At 44.1% G+C, this 23,016-nt stretch overlaps 1 protein-coding gene across 1 annotated transcript; it reads right to left on the minus strand.

Moving 5' to 3' along the window:
• Positions 1-1,742: 1,742 nt before the first annotated feature.
• On the minus strand, positions 1,743-19,894 carry Vcp (valosin containing protein). Its single transcript, XM_013026627.1, has 17 exons — positions 19,500-19,894; positions 15,524-15,635; positions 15,206-15,378; positions 13,042-13,184; positions 12,393-12,523; positions 10,850-10,981; positions 9,593-9,695; positions 8,475-8,608; positions 8,259-8,394; positions 7,830-7,942; positions 6,974-7,138; positions 6,765-6,887; positions 6,286-6,498; positions 5,814-6,122; positions 5,399-5,554; positions 2,557-2,711; positions 1,743-2,410 (listed from the first exon to the last, which is right to left on the minus strand). The coding sequence occupies exons 1-17, from the start codon at positions 19,514-19,516 to the stop codon at positions 2,305-2,307; spliced, it is 2,421 nt and encodes an 806-aa protein (XP_012882081.1). The 5' UTR covers positions 19,517-19,894; the 3' UTR covers positions 1,743-2,304.
• Positions 19,895-23,016: the final 3,122 nt, after the last annotated feature.

Below are 23,016 nucleotides of genomic sequence, written 5' to 3' on the forward strand. Positions count from 1 at the left end.
TATCACATGATTTGAGCTAAACCAGGTGAGGGCTAAGAAACGGAGAAAAATTCCTAATAAAGAAGCTGAACCAGACAAATACAACCAGACCAGTGTCGTCTTTGGAGTCTAGGTACTAGGATATCAGTTCCCTATTAGCTTCTGCTATAACGATATCTCTTGAGGATCAAAGTGAGGCTCAGTGCTGCCCTTAAGAAGCAAAAACTTCAAACTAAGTAACAGAAAAATGTCCACTCTGAACATCTAGTCTGGGTCTAGACAGCTATTCTTAGTCCTGGATATGATCCCCCTTCTTCATCCATTTGATCCACAAATCCTCCAATATCTTTCTGACCATTTCTTCTCAAGCCTATTCTTTTTTCTCTGAGTTAGCTCATCCATCTCCAGTGCTTTTTCACATGGTTACTGACAGGATTTCTTCTATAAGTATCTATTCACTCACAGCCTTTACCAATTTTCCTACCATAGTTTTAGATGCTAAACTGTTGTTTAGAAACCACTGGAGTACTATAAAATAGCATGAATTTTTTTTTGTTGTTTTTTGGGTCCGGTCGTGGGGCCTGAACTCTGGGCCTGGGCACTGTCCCTCAGCTCTTCAGCTCAAGGCTAGCACTCTACCACTTGAGCCACAGCGCAACTTTCGGCTTTTTTCTTATGTGGTGCTGAGGAATTGAACCCAGGGCCTCGAGCATGCAAGGCAAGTGCTCTACCACCGAACCACCTTCCCAGTCCCCTAAAATAGTATGAATTTGTGGAACAGTTGACACATCTATGGAAAATGACTTATGTATATGGGAGGGGGAAAGTAAAGGGTAAAATTGTCCAAACAGAGAGAAATGTACTCATTACCTGACTTATGTAATGGTAAACCCCTCTGTACAACACATTAATAGTTAACATTAAAAACAAAGTTCCCCTAGCATCTGTTAGACCACACCTTGTAACTGATTCAACAGTGTGTACAAGGATAAGCTTACAGACTGAAATGCTAAATGGACACTTCATTGTTATGCTGCTGGACTAACACTTTGTATTTAGCTGATAATTTGAAAAAGTTAATTTGTGATGCCTCTAATTTGTTGCCTCCACTTTTTTTTTTTGCCAATACTGGGGCTTTAACTCAGGGCCTCAAGCTCTCACTTCTCCATTCAAGGCTGGCACTCTACCACTTGAGCCACACCTCCACTTCTGGCTTTTTTTTTTTTTTTTGCAGATTAATTGGATAGTCTCTGCCTGGGTTGGCTCCAAACCAAGATCCTAGATCATCATAGTACTGACCCAGAAATACCCAAGTGGTTTACTCTGATATACCTATTGAGTAGATTATCTACACATGTATTTGGACCAAACTACACAAGTAGAGCTCTAGAGGTATAGCACAGTGGTGAAAGTGCTTGTCTAGGATGCACAAACCCTCAAATGTATCTTTTTGCAAGCCTAGTGGGCACCTTAATCTAGTCTTGGTCAGGGTTAAGAGGGCTCTATCTTAAAGTCTATATCAAATAAATAAAGGTGGAATGACCTATCTCTACATATACACCTACTACATGTATCAGGCTACACCCCCCCACCCCCACCCCTCCACCAGTGACATTATAAACATGGTGAGGCAATAGGAAATAATCATACTGACATTAACCAGTAGCATACGAAGGCTTAGCCTTACTTCCAAGACTTCTACTGGCAATGACAGGTAGCCCAAAGCCCTTCCCCCAAAAAGAAGCAGGAACAGTGGCCAGGACTCAGGCTCCATTTTGACCCAACGTTTATTGTCCTTTTACAACATGTCATTTTTTTTTGGTTTAGAAACTGCTTGTGATTAGTTTTCCAACAGTAACTCAAAAGCATGTAAAATAAAATCAACCTACTCTCTATATAAACACCCAGCAACTGTGGGCCCTCACCCACCTACCCAGGTTGGCTAGGAGTAAGAGAGGGCTTGGGCAGCATTGAGTGAAGTGCAGATGCTTAACTGTAGGGGTAGTGGCAGAGCCCTGGTTCACACCCCAAAGGTTGCCTGCACTGTCCCAAACTACAACAGAAATGGCATAGGCCCAAGGCCCAAATCCCTGGTAATTGGTAATTCACTCTCTGCTTCCCAAATGAAAATCACTTTTATTTTATCGCTTTTGTTTTGTTTTTGCAACAGAAACCCCCTGTCCAGAGTCTGACTATAGCTGAACTGTTCAGACTGTGGAATGAAGCAGGCCACGGGCACATCCCTGGTCCCTCCTGAGCAAGTGCCCCCACCCCCAGGGAACAAGGTCCAACTAGGCCAGCTTGCTACATGCTGGCTACCGTCACTTAGCCATACAGGTCATCGTCATTGTCTTCTGTGTATACACTGCCACCTGTGCCACCTCCACTGCCCTGACTGGGGCCAGCTCCACCTTGGTTTCCTGAAGGGAATCTGTATATATGAGAACAATCAAAAATGAAGGTTAGTCTCTATAAAATTTTCACAACTACCCCTCCTAGCCTTCTTAGGACTCACACCACCTTGTCTGTAACAACTGCCCATAGAAATTGCTCATTCATTGCCTCCAACAAAATTACCTGAAGCTGCCAAATCCTCGACTTTGCTGAAGAGTCTGAGCAAACATTTCATACTTCCGAATGTCATTGTCACTGACAGAACGGCGAGCAAAGCGCATGGCTTCCTCAAAGTGATCTCTGCGGATCTCTGGCACTGGATCATCCTCTTCTACTTCCTATAAAAATGGTGAGTACAGTCCACCAAACTAGTTAGGGTGCAATATGGACTCTTACTGGTTTACCCACTGTAGGTAGTTTCTGCCTCTCCAATCAGCCTAAGTAAAGGAAGTTGTCAGAATAAACTTTCAATCATTCAGTCACTGGTCTTTGCTTTAAAACTTGCCAGGACCTGGTGACTCATGCCTATAATCCTAGCTACTCACGAGTTCAAAGCCAGCCCAGAAAAGTCCATGAGATCTCTTCTCTAATGAAAACACACACAAAAAAAGGCTGACGTGGAGCTATGGGTCTATCCTTGTGCAAAAAACTCACAGGGACAACACCTAGGCCCTGAGTCCAAACCCTATGACCAACACACCCACACCCACACACAAATCACTTGTTCAATGTGTTCTTGCTGGGTGTCATCTGTAATCCTAGCCATTGGAAAGCTAATATAGGGAGGATCAGGGTACCAGTTCAGCCAGAGCAGAAAAGTCTGCTTCATCTCAATGGAAGAAGTTCAGCTTGGTGGCATACACCTGTCATTTTGGCTTCAGTGAAAAGCAAAAAATAAAACTGGCTAGGCACCAGTGGCTCACGCTTATAATCCTAGCTACTCAGAAAGCTGAGATCTGAGAATCAGTGTCTGAAGCCAGCCTGGGCAGTAAAGTCCCTGTGAGACTCTTATCTCCAATGAATCACTCAAAACTGGAATTGGCACTGTGGCTCAAGTGGTAGAACACAAGCCTTGAGCAAAAGAGCTCAGGGACAATGGCCAGGCCCTAAGTTCAAGCCCCACAACTGACAAAAAAAAAAAGGGGGAGAGAAAAAAAAAATTGTGCCGGGCACCAGTGGCTCACATGTAATCCTAGCTCCTCAGGAGGCTGAGAGCTGAGGATCACAGTTCATAGCCAGCCCAGGCAGGAAACTCCATTGAGACTCTTACCCCTAATAAACCACTAAAAAACCAAAAGTGGTCCTGTGGCTCAAGCAGTAGAGTGCTCAGCTTGAGCTGAAGAGTGCAGGAAAAGCACCCAGGCACAGAGTTCAAGCCCCACGGTTGAAAAAAAAAAAAGGAAAAAAAAATTGGGATCCGGGTACACATCTCAAGTGATATCTCAAAAATAACCTAAGCAAGCTGGGCATCAATGGCTTATGCCTATAAGCCTAGTTATTCTGGAGGCTGAAATCTGAAGACTGAAGTTCAAAGCCAGTCTGGACAACAAAGTCTGTGAGCCTCTCCATCTCTAATTAATCACCAAAAAGCTAGAAGTAGAGCTATGGCTCAATCTGCTAGAGTACTAGCCTTGAGCAAATAAGTTCAGGGGGGACAGCACCAGAGCAGAGTTCAAGCCAAGGACCAGCACATACATAACACACACACACATAACACACAAAGCAAAAAAGAACTGGAAGTAAGACTCAATGGTACAATACTTAAGTACTGTCAGGAAGACAAATGCAACTTGTCAATGCCTAATAGAAAAGGGAATACTATAGGTACAAGATTCAATTCACATCAGTGGTTGTCCCTAATGTGTTCCCAGGAAAGAGAGAATATTCTGACTACAGTGGTCTGAGGCAACTTTTGGAAACAATAGAATATACTCTATCTCAATTATAGAAGTAATCACAGAAATTCCATGAAAACTGAATTTTAAAAGGTGCATGGGCTGGGAAGGTGGCTCAGTGGTAGGGTGCTTGCCTCGCATGTATGAGGCCCTGGGTTCGGATTCCTCATCACTACATAAGCAGAAAAAAACAGAAGTGGCACTAGCCTTGAGCTGAAGAGCTGAGGGACAGTGCCCAGGCCCAGAGTTCAGGCCCCACAACCGACAAAAAAAAAAAAAAAAAAAGGTACATCACTGCACAATAATACCTCAATAAAGCCAAAAATTTAAAGAAATTATAAACAGCACTCAGTGTTTATCACATCTCATTTATACCCTAACCTAATAGTCGAGCTTCCAATCACATTTTTATTTAAAAAAAAAAAAAGACAGGGAGGGACTGGGAAGGTGGCTCAGTGGTAGAGCGCTTGCCTTGCATGCCTGAGGTCCTGGGTTCGGATTCCTCAGCACCACATAAGCAAAAGGAAAAAAGCCGGAAGTGGCGCTGTGGCTCAAGTGGTAGAGCACTAGCCTTGCGCTGAAGAGCTGAGGGACAGCGCCCAGCCCAGAGTTCAGGCCCCACGACCGGACCCAAAAAAAAAAAAAAAAAGACAGGGATATCACTATGTAGCCTAGGCTGGTCTAAATCATGCAATCATTATGCTTCAGCTTCCCAAGTGCTGGGATTACAGATGGGTATCATCTCACCTGGCTCACATATACTCTTCTGTTATTGGTAGTACTAGGGTTTAAACTCAAAGACCTAAGGCATAGGTAGGAGCTCTAGCACTTGAGCCAGGACTCCCACCCTTTTTATTTTTCAGATAGAATCTTGCATTTTTGCATGGAGCCAGCCTCAGAGAGCTATTCTCCAACTTCATCTTCTTGGGATGACAGGGAGACAGGATCTCAAGGCCAGGTGGGGCTAGCCTTGAACAGTGGTTTCCCCCAGATCTCCACAATCAAGATGCTGAGGTAACAGGGTTGAGTCAGGCTTCCTACCCCATACATTCTTAAATCCACCCAACTCTTTTCCATTCCTACAAGGCTACTCACAGACCATATAACAGGAAAAGGGTACACAGACTTACCATGGCTGATGGGTTTGTCTGCCTTTCCCGCTCTCGCCTAATCTCACTCTCAATGGATTCACGAATGGCCAGTTTACAAGCACGTTGGCAAATCTCTGTCAGGTCAGCTCCAGAAAAGCCATTAGTCATTTTAGCCAAGAACTCCAAATCTACATCCTAAAAGAGGCACAAAAGCAACCTTAGCATTTAGCGTTTTCTCCTCTGGAGTACTTTCATCTTTGGACTACCCAAGCACTCCCAACTCCAGTTTCTTTTATCTACTGCCACTCCATATTGTTGTCTAGACAATTCTAATACTCCTAAATCTTCCATCTTCCTTCCATACCAGTCCCAGCCCCAAAAATCCTCAATGGGATCTAAGAACACTTCACATCAGCTTCACAGAAGTCCCTAAATCCTAAGACCCTGCACCTGCCTTGGCAACTGGGGACTTGCGCAGGTTGGCCTTGAGGATGGCAACACGAGATTTCTCATCTGGAAGTGGGATATAGATGAGCTGATCAAGGCGACCAGGTCTTAGGATGGCAGGATCAATGATGTCAGGCCGGTTGGTAGCGCCGATGATAAACACATTCTTTTTTGTAGACATGCCATCCATTTCTGTCAGAATTTGGTTGATGACTCTATCAGCAGCCCCACCACCATCTCCAATATTACCACCACGAGCCTTTGCAATGGAATCCAGCTCATCAAAGAAAAGCACACAAGGGGCAGCTTGGCGTGCCTATGAGACAGAAAAACTGATTCAAAAACGTAACTAGATCTCTCAGGCCAAAATTTCAATGCCCAACTGTCAGCTGTCAGTAATAAGCTTTTGATTCTCCTACAGAAACAGCCTCTAGTCCTACCCAAGCATGTGAAAACATAGTGTAGCCTTTATAGCTCACCTTGTCAAAGATTTCCCTGACATTGGCCTCAGACTCCCCAAACCACATGGTGAGTAGCTCAGGACCTTTGATGGAGATGAAGTTGGCCTGGCATTCATTAGCAATGGCTTTAGCCAGCAAAGTTTTTCCACAGCCAGGAGGTCCATAGAAAAGAACTCCTTTGGAGGGTGTCATACCAAACTTGAGGAATTTGTCTGGGTGCTCCACAGGATACTAGGAGGAAAAAAAAAAAAGGAAAATTTAAGGCTATCACCATATTTTAAAGTAAAACTTACCAATCAGAAACTTTCCTTCCTTCCACTACTTCATAGTTTTTCCTATGGTCTAGGTTCCAAGTTCTCTAAGCTCCCCAGTGACTCAAACTAGAAAACAGCAAACAGGCATCTGACTTGCACTCAGTGAGTATGTCAACACCAAGACCACCTAGGTCACTACCAACACAGTGCAGCAGTAACCTACCCTAGACTACATTATCCTACCTGGACCAACTCCTGAAGCTCCCGTTTGACATCTTCCAGGCCCCCGATGTCTTCCCAGGTTACTTGTGGCACCTCCACAACAGTTTCCCGCAGTGCTGATGGATTGCTCTGACTCAAAGCCCACTAAGAAAGAAGGAAATAACTGGAGATGAGACTTACTATAGAAGGAGGTCAAAGTGTGTTTGTACTTAAGTTGGTGTGGTCCTTACCCTGAAGTCATCCATAGTAACTGCCAGGGAGTTCATGACCTCAGCATCAATGGTCTCATCCTCTAAATCAATGAGATCCATCTTCTTGCGGATGGCCTGCAGAGCAGCCTCGGAGCACAGGGCTGCCAAGTCAGCACCCACATGCCCATGAGTCTCATTGGCTACCTGCAGAGAGAAGATCCACTTGCCTCGGGAAGCTCAGATATAATAGAATCCTGGTCCCTTACTCTATTTCTGGGTCCTTCAATTGCTTTGAACACATATATTACACTGGCTATGGGATAAGTACTCAAACCTAGACTTGGGAGATGGAAATAAAGCTGTTCCAACAACATTGGTTTGTATTTTTATATACCATCAACTGTGAAAAAGGCTAAATTCCTGGATTCAGTCTAAGATTGCTTCCTTTTCCCTGCCCAAATGAACACCAATCTCCTTCCATCTTTTGCTTGGTTTTTTTTTGGGGGGGGTCCGGTTGTGGGGCCTGAACTCTGGGCCTGAACGCTGTCCCTCAGCTCTTCAGCTCAAGGCTAGCACTCTACCACTTGAGCCACAGCGCCACTTCCGGCTTTTTTCTTTTTGCTTATGTGGTGCTGAGGAATCGAACCCAGGACCTCAGGCATGCAAGGCAAGCGCTCTACCACTGAGCCACCTTCCCAGCCCCTTTTGCTTGGTTTTTAAATAACCTCTCACTATGTAACCACAAACTCAAGATCCCCTTTGCCCCATCCTCACAGAGTGCTGGGATTAGCAGCCCAGCTTCTGTCATCTTAAGCTTACATATCCCTAGCCAGGTCCATATCAAATTCCTGGAAATAGATATATACTATTTCCTGGCCAGTCATCACCACTCCACCTGTTCCAGATCCACATCATCTGCCAACTTCATGTTCTTGGTATGGATCTGAAGAATTTCCAAGCGTCCTGTAGCATCAGGGATTCCAATATCTACTTCCCTGTCAAAGCGACCTGTAGAATAGTGTATGAATATAAGACATGGTTCATTCTCTGGTCCAGATAGCAAAAGGGGCATGACCAGCTATCTTAGGATTCCTCTAGTGTTAGCAGTTTAAAAGCTCCATGGCCTGAGAAACCCCTCAATTATTCTAGATAGAATGTTAAAGAAAAGGAAAAGAATCCCAGTGGCATATTACTGCAAAGCTTCAAGAAAACCTGAAGATTAAATTAGATAAAGGACCAAGGTGGGAATCAAGGATATTTAGTCCAGTATAACTATAATCTCCCATGAGTAAGGTGTGTGCTGAAAGAAATCAGGGGTTCTTACCAAATCGCCGTAGAGCTGGGTCAATGCTGTTGGGTCTGTTGGTTGCTGCCATAACTATTACATGTGCTCTCTGCTTTAGGCCATCCATGAGGGTCAGTAACTGTGATACAATACGTCGCTCCACCTCCCCGTGAGTCTGTCAGGACAGGATATCTGGTTAGAAGCTAAAGTCAGGACTTTTCAACCCCCCATTCATTCCCTCAGGTAAACTCCTACCTTTTCTCTTTTGGGAGCAATAGCATCAAGCTCATCAATGAAGATAATAGCAGGAGCATTCTTTTCAGCTTCCTCAAAGGCTTTACGAAGGTTGCTCTCAGACTCACCAGCCAACTTACTCATAATCTCAGGACCTGAAAGGATATGGAATAGAGACAATGACAAAACTATCTCTTTCCCGATCACAACAGAAATGTTATCTTGGTTGTTCAGTCCAGAGACAGGCCCTGGGTGAGAAGGTGGTAACCTCTGCTTCTCTCAACCTGTACCTCTTATTGTCCCACTGGCAAGCCGGGCGCCAGTGACCCATACCTGTAATCTTAGATACTCATAGGCTGAGATCTGAGGATCACGGTTCAAAGCCAGCCTGGGCAGAAAAGTCTTTGAGACTGTTATCAATAAACCACTAGAGGGGCTGGAAAGGTGGCTCAGTGGTAGAGCGCTTGCCTTGAGCTGAAGAGCTGAGGGACAGTGCGCAGGCCCAGAGTTCAGGCCCCACGACCAGACCCAATAAATAAATAAACCATTAGAAAACCAGAAGTGGCGCTGTGGCTCAAGCAGTAGAGCGCTCTCCTTGAGCTGAAGAGCGCAAGGATTAGTGCCCAAAAACAGAGTTCAAGCCCCACGACCAACAACAACAACAACAACAACAACAAAGCTACCAGGGCAGGACAGAAGCCAAAGGACTCGGTATAATTTTCCCCCAGAGTTGAAATTGTAAGGATAAAAGCAGATTCCTTGGGACTGCTGGCCATAGCAGAAAGCAGAATATAACTGGACCTCTATCAGCTAAATATTATTCTAAGATCCAAATCATCTCAAACCATCATTCGTAAGCCCAAATTTTATTCTCAAATATAAAAATATGTACCTTTTGATTCCTCATTTCAATTTGCTCCCCCTACACAATCTTTATCACCATCTTTTTTCCACAATCTTTTTCAAGGAAGGGGAAAAGGGACAAGAGAACACCAGTATAAAGTATCTTCACCTTATTGCTATGTACTCTACCAGAAGATGGTAAAGTATATACAAAGACATGGATACAAATGGATGGGTCCATAAACTGCCCAGCTCAGAATTGTGTCTAGCAAGATACTAGACAGACCAGCTCTTACCATTGATCAGGAAGAAGAAGGCTCCAGTCTCATTTGCCACAGCTCGAGCAATCAGGGTCTTTCCTGTTCCAGGAGGTCCATAGAGCAAAATTCCTCGAGGAGGCTAAGGACCAACAGAGAGTATAGGCAAAAGGGCTGAAGTGGTAGAGTAAGCGTAAGACCCTGAGCTCAAACCTCAGTACCACCAAAATAAATAAATAAATAAAATACAGTGTGACTGGTTCTGAATCCCATATCCTCTCAATCCTACCTATCTCTAGAACAGCTTAGCTAAGCTCTAGAAAGGATGAGAATACGGGCTCAACCCTGGCACCATTAAGAATGAGCTCTTAAGCCGGGCACTGGTGGCTCACACCTGTAATCCTAGCTACTCAGGAGGCTGAGATCTGAGGATCACATTCAAAGCCAGCTCAGGCAGGAAAAGTGGACAGGAAAAGTCCGTGAGACTCTTACCTCCAATGAACCACTAGAAAACTGGAAGTGGCGCCATGGCTTAAGTGGTAGAGTGCTCGCCTAGAGCTGAAGAGCTGAGGGACAGTGCGCAAGCCCAGAGTTCAAGCCCCATGACCCACCAAAAAAAGGAATGAGCTCTTGAGTTGGGTAAAAGTATCTCACAAAAGGCTGAGATTTGCAGAATCATGACCAGACTCTAGTCCAGATTTTGCTGTAAAAATTATTCTCCAAATTATCTAAATCAATCTGGGCAATAAGTATGGCTCTAGTGGTAAAGCAACAGCTGAATAAGCAAACCATGAAAATACCAGGCCTTAAGTCCAAACCCCAGTACCAGAAAAAAAAAATCTAAAGGCTTGTACTTCTAGAATTGCATCCCTTCCTGTGCATCTTTATGCACAGGAAAAAAAATCTATTTTCTTCATTGTTAGAGGTCCAATGATCATAATCTTTCAGAATTTTATTATCAGTTCTAAAAGCTTTTCCTTATAGTCACTCACAAGTTTTCCTATTTAAAGCTGTCATTTCTGTGGCTTCATCCATAGGCAGGACATTGAAACTCCCCACACAGAAGACTACTGTTTCATACTTAGCAGGTAAAGTAGTAACTCCATATTCTGCGTTTCGTGATATAGAAAGGATTAGTAAGCTATACTTTAGACTACCAGTTCTCAGATGTGTCAAGACTTACAACCCTAAGATTATTTGTTCCTCCATTCTGAGCCAAGTATAAAAACAGTCTAAAGGATTAAGTGCCTGAATAGTCATTAGTCACCACTAGAGACATGATTCTACAGAGCTCACCTTTACACCAATTGCTTTAAAGAGTGCAGGATGTCTCAAAGGCAGCTCTACCATCTCCTTTATCTGAGCTAGCTGCTTCCTACAGCCACCAATGTCATCATATCCTACTTCATTCAAGGATTCTTCTTCATCCTGAATATGAAGGAAAAAAAGACAAGAACACTATGAGTAGGTCTTCTCCAAATCATTTTAATATCTGTTGTGGAAAAATCTGCTATATATGATTTTTTTAAAGGGATTTGCCTCAAAAAACTACTACAATGGGTACCAATGGCACATGCCTGCCATCCTAGCCACACAGGAATCTGAGATCTGAGAATTAGTCCAAAGCCAGCTCTAGCAGTAAAGTCTGTGAGTATCTACCTCCAATTAACCACCAAAAGCTAGAAGCAGAACAGTGGCTGTGACTCCAGTAATAGAGTGCTAGCTCTGAGCAAAAGAGATCAGGTCACCATCTAGGCCCTGTGTTCAAACCCCAAGACTGGCACAAACAACAACAACAACATAACCTACAAAAATCTTAAGAAGTCTAGCACAATCCTTCCATTTCACACAGTCCTTTCTTACTAGGAACTACGACTCCCTAAAATCTACAACTGGAAACCCTGGAATGGACATAGAAGCCAGTATGCTATCATCAGCTTTACTTCAAAAATTTTCCCAGGGCTGGGAATGTAGCTTAGTGGTGGAGTGCTTGCCTGGCATGCATGAAGCCCTGGGTTCGATTCCTCAGTACCACATACACAGCAAAAACTGGAAGTGGCACTGTGACTCAAATGGTAAAGCACTAGCCTTGAGCAAAAAGAAGCTCAGAGACAGCACCCAGGCCCTGAGTTCAAGCTCAGAACAGGCAAAAAAAAAAAAAAAAATTTAAATCCCAGTATCAGCTAGGAGTGGTGGCACATGCCTGTAATTTAGCATTTGGAAGGCTAAAGTAGAAAGATAAGTAAGTCTGAGGCCATGCTAGCCTCCACACCAAGTTCTGAGCCAGCCTAGGCTACACAGTAAGACCTTGTCTCAAAATACCAGAAGAGAAGAGGGACAGGGAAGAAGAGAAGGAAGTAGGGGGAAAGAAAGGAATGAGGAAAGCTGTGGAAAGCCTGTAATCCTAGCTATTCAGGAGACTGAGATCTTTCCTGGGCAGGCAAGTCCATGAGAATCTTATCTCCAACTAACCACCAGAAAACTGGGAAGTAGCACTGTGGCTCAAAGTGGTAGAGTGCTAGATTATTTCAGCACAAAAGCTCAGGACAGTATCCAGGCCCTGAGTTCAAGCCCCACAACTGACAAAAAAAGAAAGAAAAGAAAAAAAAATGGAGTAAGGAGTAAGGGAACAGAATTATCCCAATCACCTATATTTTGGTTCCAATTTAAAATTCCTAGTGTTGAGTTTTCTCAAGAAAACTCTGGCCCAGAAATAGCTGGAAGTTTTCTCACTTCCAAAAACAACTTAGTTCTAATAAACACCAGTTCTGATCATTACTACATGAATGCCACATTGAGTAATAATTAAGTTAAGTACAGGGGACAGGAAGAAACTCACCTCTCGTTTGATAGGTTCCCCTTCACAGTGGATCACTGTGTCTGGAGCAACAATACAGTAAGGGCTAGGATCTGTTTCTACTACTTTGAACTCCACAGCACGCATTCCACCCCGGACAAGGAAAATGTCTCCTATAAAAGCAAGCAGTACAAGTGCAATTAGATGTATCAAGCATAAAACCAAATCAGAATTCCTCATGAGATTCCAGGATCTACAAAATCAAGCTCACTAAATATTTTCCTCTCACTTAGGGTCTTACTAAGACCATGGTAAGAGTAAAAATTATTCAATTTAACAACCCTCTCGCTCAAGAATACAATGAAAAGAACCAAATGTTTTGACTTCTAAACCTAGGTAATCCAAGCTTTTACTCCAACCACCAATGGTAGAGTTATGCACTTTGAAGTGTAATACAGTAAAATGAACCACCACCTTTTTCAAAGATCCTAAGGATAGTTTACTCTTCTGGAGCAGAGAGAGACAGAGAGTCAAGAGAGACTATGAACATATGCGTAGGATGCATATGTGAGCACGTGCGCACACACGCACACATGCACACATATGAAAATGAGATGGAGTTGTTTCAGTCTTTACTCTTAAGTATCCCTATGTAACTATTTTTAGGCTTAGCTCAGTTCCTATATCTCACCTTTTCGAATGGGTCGATAAGCTTCCAGGAAGTACGGCTTAAGGTATACCTCAAAGAGATTGCCAGTGATGCCTTCCACCGTGTCATCGATGGGTAGCACATGGATGCGTTTGCCGTACTTCACATCAGGGCATGGCTGGATGCTGAGGATGACAAGCAGACTCCACATTACCAACCACACTGTAGTCCCAAGCACTGGGTGTCCGATAAGGCCTGGCACAGACAGCTGATGGCAAGCGAAAGAGAAAAGGCAGGATGGCTTTAGGTGAAGAGCAGAAGGAGAACAAGTTGGAGTGAAGGCAAAGGAACAGCCAAGCAGAACCAAGATAGATCACATTCAGGATGAGGTAATAGGAGAAGCCACTTGAAGAGACTGCTAGGGTAATCCACTCCTCATCAATGAGCCAAAAATAAGAAAGACTTGCACAGCTCTACCACTAGGGTCTTCGATAAACAATGGTCAAGAATGATCCCTTCTGGGCTGGGAATGTGGCTTAGAGGTAGAGTGCTTGCTTAGCATGCATGAAGTCCTGGGTTTGATTCCTCAGTACCACATAAACAGAAAAGGCCAAAAGTGGTGCTGTGGCTAAAGTGGTAGAGTGCTAGCCTTGAGCAAAAGAAGCTCAGGGACAGTGCCCAGGCCCTGCATTCAAGCCCTAGGACTGGCAAAAAAAAAAAGGATGATCCTTCCTAGCCAATATTGGTAACCCCAATATTACCTCCTGTAAGAAAAGGTCTTAGTTGGCTAAGACTAAGTTGGAAATAGAAATGGAAAAACAATCTCAGCCATGTGGTCAGAACACCTTGAGAAAGTCACATATTTTTGGGGGGAAAATGCATGATACATAAAACTCTATGAAAAAACCATCAGAAGTCTGAAATTCTACCAGTTTGGGAATGTCTCTTGTCTACAGTTATATTAAGAACAAGCAAAATCTGGCACTGGAATAATCTGCGATTTGGCTCCAACTACATTTATCTTCTAGTTTTACTTAAGATTCCTTAAAAGAACTGCCAGAAGTTCACCTTCCATCTTCACACTTTCACCTCATTCTAACCCTATCATAAAGCATTAATTGAACATGGTAGTTTATAGGAGTAATTACCACGTTCAGATGTTATACCTTCAAATGGCACTTCAGCCATTTAGGCATGGCCAGTGGCTCATGCCTATAATCCTAGCTACTCAGGAGGCTGAGATCTGAGAGTCAAGATTCGAAGCCAGTCTGTACAGCCAAATCTGTGAGATTATTACCTAGAATTAGCTAGCAAAGAGCTGAGACTGGAAGTTTGGCTCAAGTGATTAAGCCCGGCTTTGAATGAAAAAGCCCAGCAAGAGCTCAAGGTCCTGAGTTCAAACACCAGTATTAGCATGCTTGCACATGTGTGCACACACACACTTCTGGTAGGAAAAAATACAGATATCAATAAAATTACAAGAATATTAACTTATCCCAAGGAGCATGTAAATGTAATAAAAAGTCTATGGCAGAACTAAAAAATAAAGATAATCTGAATAGTGGCACTATGGCTCAAAGTGACAGAGCACTAGCTTTGAGCAAAAGAGCTCAGAGACAGTGCCTAGGCACAAATTCAAGCCCCCACAACCAAACCAAAAACAAAAAAGAAAGAGTAAGAGAAGCCAGGCGCTGGTGGCTCACACCTGTAATCCTAGCTACTCAGGAGACTGAGACCCAAGGATCACAGTTCAAATCCAGTCTGTGCAGGAAAGTCCATGAGACTCTTATCTTTAATTAACCCCCAGAAAACTGGAAATGGCACTGTGGCTCAAAGGGTAGAGTACTAGATTTGAGCAAAAAGAGGAACAGTGCCCAATACCTGAGTTCAAGCTCGATGACCAATTAAAGAAAATAATAATAAAAATCCTAAACCTTGGGTTTTCACATGTCTGTCCTTCCAAGAATTTCATACTAGAGCAGGGAGGGGGGACATTATCCAAAAGAAATATACTCATTACCTGACCTATGTAACTGTAATTTCATTGTACATCACCTTTATAATAATTTAAAAAAAGTTAAAAAGAAAAATTGTAGGAAAAAAAGTAGGTTTAATTGGAAAACAACAACCATTTCATCCTGGTTCTAATGCAGGAGGGGAGATTTCTGTACCCATAGCAGGCTATATACACACTTTATACACATACCTGATGACATCCCCTAGGCGTACTCGAAGGTTATTCCGAACAACTCTATTCATTCGAATCTTCTCATCAGAACATGTGTCATCAGAAAGCACAATGCACACAGCTTCCCGCCTCTTCTTTCCCTTCAGCAATACTGTGTCACCGCGGAACAACTGCAGTTCATCCATCTTGGGCTAAGGAAAAAATGGTTAGGAACCTTAAGGTTACTGGGCAGGCAGCAACCCTAGAGTTTAGAATTTCCAGGAAACCCCACTCTACAAAAATGAAAAAACCTAGGGAACTCCCTCAAACAAGTGCTAGATGGTGGACTCATCTTACCTGGGACAGGGACACCACACTGTTGTCCTCATTGATGGCTTCATCAACAATTAAACGGTTGGGACGGTTCTTCTGTTTGAGAATGGCTGTTGATAAGTCATCACCTTTTGAACTACAAGGTAGAAATAAGTTAGGCCCACTAGATATTCTGGCCTCAGGGGCCCCACCAGTCTCTAAAACTCACACCTATTCCTACACCAAACAGCTCAGAAGAAAGAAATCCAGTCAATGTTACAAGGAACAATATCCAGCATGTATTACATTCACTGTTTTAGTAGCCCAGTATTCTGAGCACCTCAATTTCTGTTGCTGGACCCCAAGTGATTACCAAAGACAAGAAACTATAAAAAATAACAGACATACAAATAGAAGCTAAATACCAACTATATGGAGGAAAACAATGAAGCAGTAACATTGACAAAGATGCATTGCACTTATAAAATGACATGCTGAATTGAAATCCCTTGTTACATCTAAAGATTGAAAAAAAATCAGAGAAATGAAAGTAGTCTTAAACTGTATAGAACAGCAGTTGAGAACAGAAGCTCTAGATCTACTAAATTTGAATCTAAATACTTTTGTGATTGTAATCTTGGGCAAGTTAATCTTTCAGGATTGTTTAGTCCCCCAACCTACCACAGAGGTTTATTGTTTTAAGTAAGAAGAGGAACATAAACATAATATAATGCCTAACATATGGAATCACAACTACCTTCAAAGAACAAGCTCTGCTAAGCTTCTGAGGGAATAGAGTGAACCATACAACTTCCCCTAGGGCTCAAGGAGGTCCCAAGTCCCAAAAAGAAATTCTTGGGACAAAGGAGAATTATTAAAACTACTCTACTCTTCTCACAAGATAAACCTGTTGAGTTTCAAGAGCGGCTCAAACCTATAATACTAGCTACTCAAGAGGCTGAGCCCTGAGGATCACATTTCAAAGCCAGCCCAGGCAGGAAAGTCCTTGTGACTCTTATCTCTAATTAATCACCAAAAAGCTGGAAGTGGAGCTGTGCCTTAAGTGGTAGAACACTGGCTTTGAGCAAAAACAAATAAAAATTCAGAGACAGGACACAGGACCTGAGTTTAAACCCCAAGATGGCATAAAAAAAAAAGGGAAAACCAAGAAATGCTGAAACATGGGGTGGGGGAAATCAAATCCATCTCACTCAAATCAAAACTGCATCTAAACTAACTTTTTACTATTCCTAGAAGCTATTCACTGGACAGTGACACCAATTTCTGATTTCTCAAGTTCAACCTCTGGCTTTTGCTTATTAACAGTTAAGTTCTCCCTTTGAAGAGCTACTTCCTCTTACCAAGGCTCAAGAAAATGTGAATATTAACTCAAACAGAGAAGCTAAACAATGGAAAGGAGTGGTCCAGGTACTGGTGGCTCAAGCTTGTAATCCTAGCTACTCAGGAGGCAGAGATCTGAGGATGAAGGTGCAAAGCCAGTGGGAAAGTCTGTGAAACTAACTAGCAAAAAAGCATGAAGTGGAGCTCTGGCTCAAGTACTAGAGCACTAGCCTTGAGTTCAAACTCCAGAATAGACACCAAAAATTAAAAAAGGGCAGAGGGGAAAAACAAGTATTTCTTCAACAAATTAATGTATGTCTATCAAGCATCAGGCACTATTCTAGGAGCTGGGCATAATTATCAAAACTAGACTATTGCCACTGATAATTTAATTATGTATGTAAGCTTCCTCACTCTCCCCCACATTGTGCTCTTACAAGTTTGCTGTATCTTTAACAGCTTTTAAACTAGTTTCCAAATGTAGTTGGTTTTCGAAGAGCTCCAGTGGCTCACATCTATAATCCTAGCTACTCAGGAAGCTGAGATCTGAGGATCACAGCTCAAAGCCAACCCAGGCAGAAAAAGTCCCTGAGACTCATCTCCAATTAACCACTCAAAAACCAGAAGTGGAGCTGTAGTTCAAATTGGTAGAGAGCATTAGTCTTGAGCAAAAGAGCTCAGGGACAGCACCCAATCCCTGAGTTCAAGCCCTACAACTGATTAAAAAAAAAGGAAGTTTGTTTTCTCATCTCTAACCTGTGACCCTCAGCCCAAGATTCACTGCCACTTGGGGCACAAGGCTGCAGAAAAGGTGGATTCCTTCCAAGTTCACCAACATTCAATCATGGTCAATGTATGTAAGCCCTTCAATTGTTCTACTCCACTCAATCCATTAAAATACCTTGCATTATTCATTGCCTTACTCGTGTAACACCCCTCTGTAGAGCATCTTTACAATAAAATGAAAAAAAAATTTAAATACCCTTGCAAAAGGTCTGTCCATCCTCCTGACTTACAAGACTAGGACTGGAGAAAAATGAAACACCAGATGCCCTAATCATCAGTTCGTTATTTTAATCCCGAAGTTCAACTTTAAGGCAACTAGTCTGGCCTACCTTTTTGACTGGCTCTATAGAGCGCTTATGCCCTTCTTCACCTAAGGTAAAGACTTCTAATTGCCCATCTATTTACAGTGATCAGACAGAAATGGCTTGAGTGAATTCAGCCTGACGATGGCAATCCTAGATGTTGAGAACATCTCCTATTGTCTTCTACATGACTCAGGCCCTTCCCAGAACCCCCAACAGGTCACAGGAGACTTGGAGGAGGTTCAGTAGGGCAATCAAGCCAACCTAGAAATTAGAAACTGCCAGGTTCCAAGATATTTCTTTTTCTTTTTTTGAACAAAGGTCTCACCTGATAGCCAGGCTGACCTAAAGTTAATGACCCTTATCTGTCTTTGTCTTCTCCAAAATGGGATTATAGAAATGGACCACCACACCAGGCTTAAATATTTTTAGTTTTGAAAACAAAGGATTGCACATTAGAGAAAGTATTTAAAGTATTAAATGGTACTTTCAACTAAGCAACTGAAGAATACTTCACACTAACATGAAATTAGAGAAATACCTTAAAAAACTAATCTTGTCAAAGCAGGAGAGTGATTTACATAGCAGAGTTTCTGTAGGCTGGTTGGACTTCCTTTTTTTGCCCCTCCCCTTCTTTTTTAGCATCTAAAGCTCTAGATTCTAAACTGAACGTGTACAGGGGACCAGGTTTTATCTGATACGTGCTTTCCAGAGTGAGACTAGAAAAGTTCTGAGGCCCAGAGAATTCACCAATATATCTGCTTGTTTAAAAAGGGTGTGTGTGTGTTGAAGAGTTAAGGCACCGAAAGCTGAGATATAGGAAACAATAAAATACACTACTGAGACAGGAACTTCATAAAGGACCTAAAATAGTAAATTCCTTCACGCCCATCTCCTTATAATGTAAGAAAAACTAAAGTTTCCTTGTATTTACAACAGCTTAAAGTGGGGGGGGGCGCAAAAGTGAAAATCAGGGAGTACTCTCTCTCAAGAGCCCCTTATCCCGAAGCCAGGTCGTCCCCACCTCCACACAGACCAGCAAGGGCTTCCTCGAGTTCGCCGGCCACCCCCTGGCCCGGCTTCCTCGGACCCAGCGTCAGCCAGGGTCCCAGTACTCCTGAGGCCTTCACGTGGCCCCAAGTCCACGCCCACCGGGCCCTGCTGGGGCTCTGGCTCGCCCGTCCTGCTCTTTTTGGGAACTTTAGGTCTCCAGCTAGTGGTCAGAAGATTTACAAATAGGGGCACCGGGGTCTCGGGGCTCTACTCCGGCAGTGTATTCCAGAAGGCCTAGCTAGGCCGAGACGGCCGTTCCAAGAGAGCCAATCAGGTCGGCTGGGGCCTGCATGACACAGCACGATCTCGCCCAGGCTCCGACCCAGGCCCAACGCAAGCCCGACCTAAGGGGAGCGCGGGAGGGCGCAGCCTGGCCCCAAGGGCCCACTTGCACCGCCTCCCTCGCCTTCCTTCGCCCTCTTTCCCCAGTATCCACCTCGCAGACGCGCCCCCGAACAGGCCTCGCCGGGCCTACCCAGCGCGGCGGGTCTCGCGGCGCGCGCCGCCACAGCCGGCGGCGGGCACGCGCACACACTCACTCGGCTCCAGAAGCCATGGCGCGCGCCTCTCCTGGTCGGCGGCTGTGGCGGCCCGCGGGTAACGGCTACGAGAGTGGCAGGCGACCGACTCGGCCGGAACAGGACTCTCCCAGGAAAGGGACGAGCAGCAGCGACAATCCCGCAGGCAGCCTCCCTCTTGTTTCTTCCCAGCAGCACCAGGGCGGTGGGCGTACGGACCGGAGACGCTGGCTCCTGATCCGCGAGGGGGAAGCGGCAGCGACGACCCAGACCACGGCAGCAAACGCTTGGCTGAGACTGAGTCGAGAAGAGCCGAATCATCGGAAGGAAAGCTGCTGGCACCTCAGCCAATCAGCGGCTTGCTTTTGGACTTGTGCCCGCCTCTCCGTGCCTCTCCCCAGCAACCCACGGGACACAGCCAATCACAAAATTCGTTTATGGCCTGGCTCCCGCCTCAGGGATGCAACACGCCTAGTAACGCCACGTCAATTGGCCACACGCTACGCTTCCTCGATGGATTGGGACTCTCGACCAACCAGAGGAAGGAATAGAGCCAGATCGACTGGTGAAAGGAGAACCCTATTCCTTGGAGGAGGACTCTCCCACTTGGCCCTAGTTCATTGGCTCTTAAGCTTATATTCCCCTGAAAGAATCTGGCACAATGGACTGAACTCCTGTTATTAGGTTAGTACTCTGTAGTGATAACTCATACACTCACTTTCCCCCTGGATCCTCTTCACCAGCCCTTTTTGCTCCAGACCCGGATGTTGGTGGCTCACACGGGTAAACCTAGCTACTCAGAAGTACGAGACCCGAGGATAATAGTCCCAAGCTAGTTTTGGCAGGAAAGTCTGTTGAACTCTTATCTCCAAGTGGAGCTGTGGCTCAATTGGAAGAATGCTAGCTTTCAGCAGAAAAAAGATCAGGAACAGCGCCAAATCCCTGAGTTCAAGCCCCAGTTGTGGCACTAAAATAAACATAAATTTTAAAACAATGTGGCTCACAACTGAGATCTGGGGATCACAGTTCAAAGCCAGCTAAGTCGAAAAGGAAAAGCTGAAAGTGGAGCTGTGGCTCAAGTGGTAGAGCACTAGCCTTGTGCACAAAAAAATAAATAAATAAAAAGCAGAGACAGCACCCAGGCCCTGAGTTCAAACCCCAGGACTAGCACTAAATACATACATACATACATCATACACTGGCTCCAGAACCTAGGATAGTGACTTGGGAGGGAAGCTGAATCAGCATGAAAGTAAGTTCAAAGCCAGCTTGGGCTACTAAGGGAGACGATGTGCCAAAATAAGATAAATAAATAAGCTCCAGTGCTGGAGATAGTAATGCATGTCTGTAGCACCAGAAAGGGAAGAGGCGGAGGCTTAGGCAAGAGGATCACCAGTTCCAGGCCAGCCTAGCCTACTATTGCAACCTTGTCTTAAAACACAGTGGGGCTCCAGTGGCTGTAATCCTAGCTTCTCAGGAGATCTGAGGATCACACTTCAAAGCCACTATGGAGCTATGGCTCAAGTGGTAGAGTTAGCCTTGAGCAAAAGAGCTCAGGGACAGCACAAAGGCTCTGTGTTCAAGCCCCAGCACCAGCACAAAAAAAAGGGGGGGGTGGGGGAAGGAAGCTGAGTGGCATATACCTATAATTCTAGCTACACAAGATATCTGAGGGGTTGGGTTTGAAGCAGGTTCAGGAAAAAAAACCCTCAAGATTTTTTTGTTTTGTTTTTTATCAGTCGTGGGGCTTGGGGCTTGAACTCTGGGCCTGGGCGCCGTCCCTCAGTTCTTCAGCCCAAGGTGAGTGCTCTACCACTTGAGCCACAGCACCACTTCCATCCTCAAGATTTTTATCTCCAAATGAGACCACATCTGTGACTTGGATCTGTTTTAACTATATATACCTTCTTACCTCATGCCCTCCAACAACTCTTCCTATTTAACCTAAGGCCATCTTTCTTTGCCCTATCTCCAATTAACCAGCAAAAAAGCAAGACCGAAGATGTGGCTCAAGTGGTAGAATGTTATGAGAAAAAAAAAATCTTTGTTTGAGCCAGGAAGGGGTGAGGGAGTAAAATAGATAGAATATGCTCAAGAGGTAGATCTGCTCAGGCCTGTAATCCTAGCTACTTAGGAGGCTGAGATCTGAGGATCACAGTTCAAAGCCAGCCTGTGCAGGAAAATCTGTGGGACTTATCTCCAATAAACTATTCAGAAAACGGGAAGTGGCACTGTAGCTCAAGAGACAGAGCGCTCGCCTTGAGCTGAAGAGCTGAGGGACAGCACCCAGGCTGAGTTCAAGCCCCATAACTGACCAAAAAAAAAAAGGTAGATCTGCCTAGCAAGAGCAAGACTTAGGGCTTAGAAGGTGGCTTAGTGGTAGAGTGCTTGTCTTGCATGCATGAGGCCCTGGGTTCGATTCCTTAGCACCACATAAACAGAAAAAGCCGAAAGTGGCTGTGGCTCAAGTGGTAGAGCACTAGCCTTGAGCTGAAGAGCTGACAGACAGTGCCCAGGCTCAGAGTTCAGGCCCATGACCGACAAAAAAAAAAAAAAAAGAGCAAGTCTCTTTTAAAACATCAGGGAGGGAGAGAAGGAAGGAAGGAAAAATTAGAGGTAGGGAAAAAAAACCAAACTAGTGACTCTTGGTATCCCTTTACTCTGTAGCCTAGCTCTGCACTAGCACTTCAGTTCTTAATTCATGCTATTCTGTCACTGAACTCTCTTCTAACAAATCCCACAGGTTTTACTTTCCCAGGGTTTGGGGGAGAAAAGCTCCTCTCACCAGAAAAGACTAAGGGCCAGAAAGGACAAAGGATATACCGTAAACTCAATAGATAAAGCAGCACGAAAACTGCATGCTTGTACTAGAAACCCATGCAATTTTAGGACCAAAATGAGAAGTTGACCCTGACTGTAGTTAACTGACAGCCCTTAGTAGCATGCTAATTTGTCTTTCCCCTCTACCCACAGAGATCCATTTAACTGAGATCCAGTTTCTAAAGTTTGTAATTAGGGAGGAAGGGGAGTCACTCGGAGAGACTCAGGAGTCTGTAGGTCTGTCTGTCCCTACTCTGTGTCAAGAAGTGGATATGTAGTAGAATGCCAGACTTGAACAAAAAAGCCAAAGAACAGTACAGTACCCAGTCCCTGAGTTCAAGTCCCCTCACCCACACAAAAACAAAAACAAAAATACTCAAATACTTAAAAGTATCAAATACTATCCCTTGCCTTGACAGGCCTGTCTATCTAGAGATTCTAACTCTAGCACAGGATCTAGGCTGTGGTTTTAGGCAGAAAGGACTAAGGCACTGCTTCCTAAATAGGAATTAGTATAGCTTTTTCCTCATAACTGCATCTCAGATTCAGAAGAGGAATGATGTTGGGATACTAGGACTCAATATGTAAGGCCCACTACAAGGAAGGAAGGAATAAACGAACAAAGGAAGGAACAAAGAAAGGATTTTAGACAATCAGCACTTGACTAGAAGGACCATGAATCTTCCCACTAAAGCATATATAATAGGCAAACCAAAGA

The sequence above is a fragment of the Dipodomys ordii genome, unplaced genomic scaffold (assembly GCF_000151885.1).
Source record: "Dipodomys ordii isolate 6190 unplaced genomic scaffold, Dord_2.0 Scaffold95, whole genome shotgun sequence".
NCBI lineage: Eukaryota > Metazoa > Chordata > Mammalia > Rodentia > Heteromyidae > Dipodomys > Dipodomys ordii.

Excerpts from the sequence above, each read along its gene's own strand:
- Vcp (XM_013026627.1), bottom strand. Across the intron at positions 15,379-15,523 it reads GTGTGGTGTCCCTGTCCCAG|CCCAAGATGGATGAACTGCA; the intron begins GTAAGATGAGTC and ends TTTTTTCCTTAG. Across the intron at positions 5,555-5,813 it reads GCAAGTCCCCAGTTGCCAAG|GATGTAGATTTGGAGTTCTT; the intron begins GCAGGTGCAGGG and ends TGCCTCTTTTAG.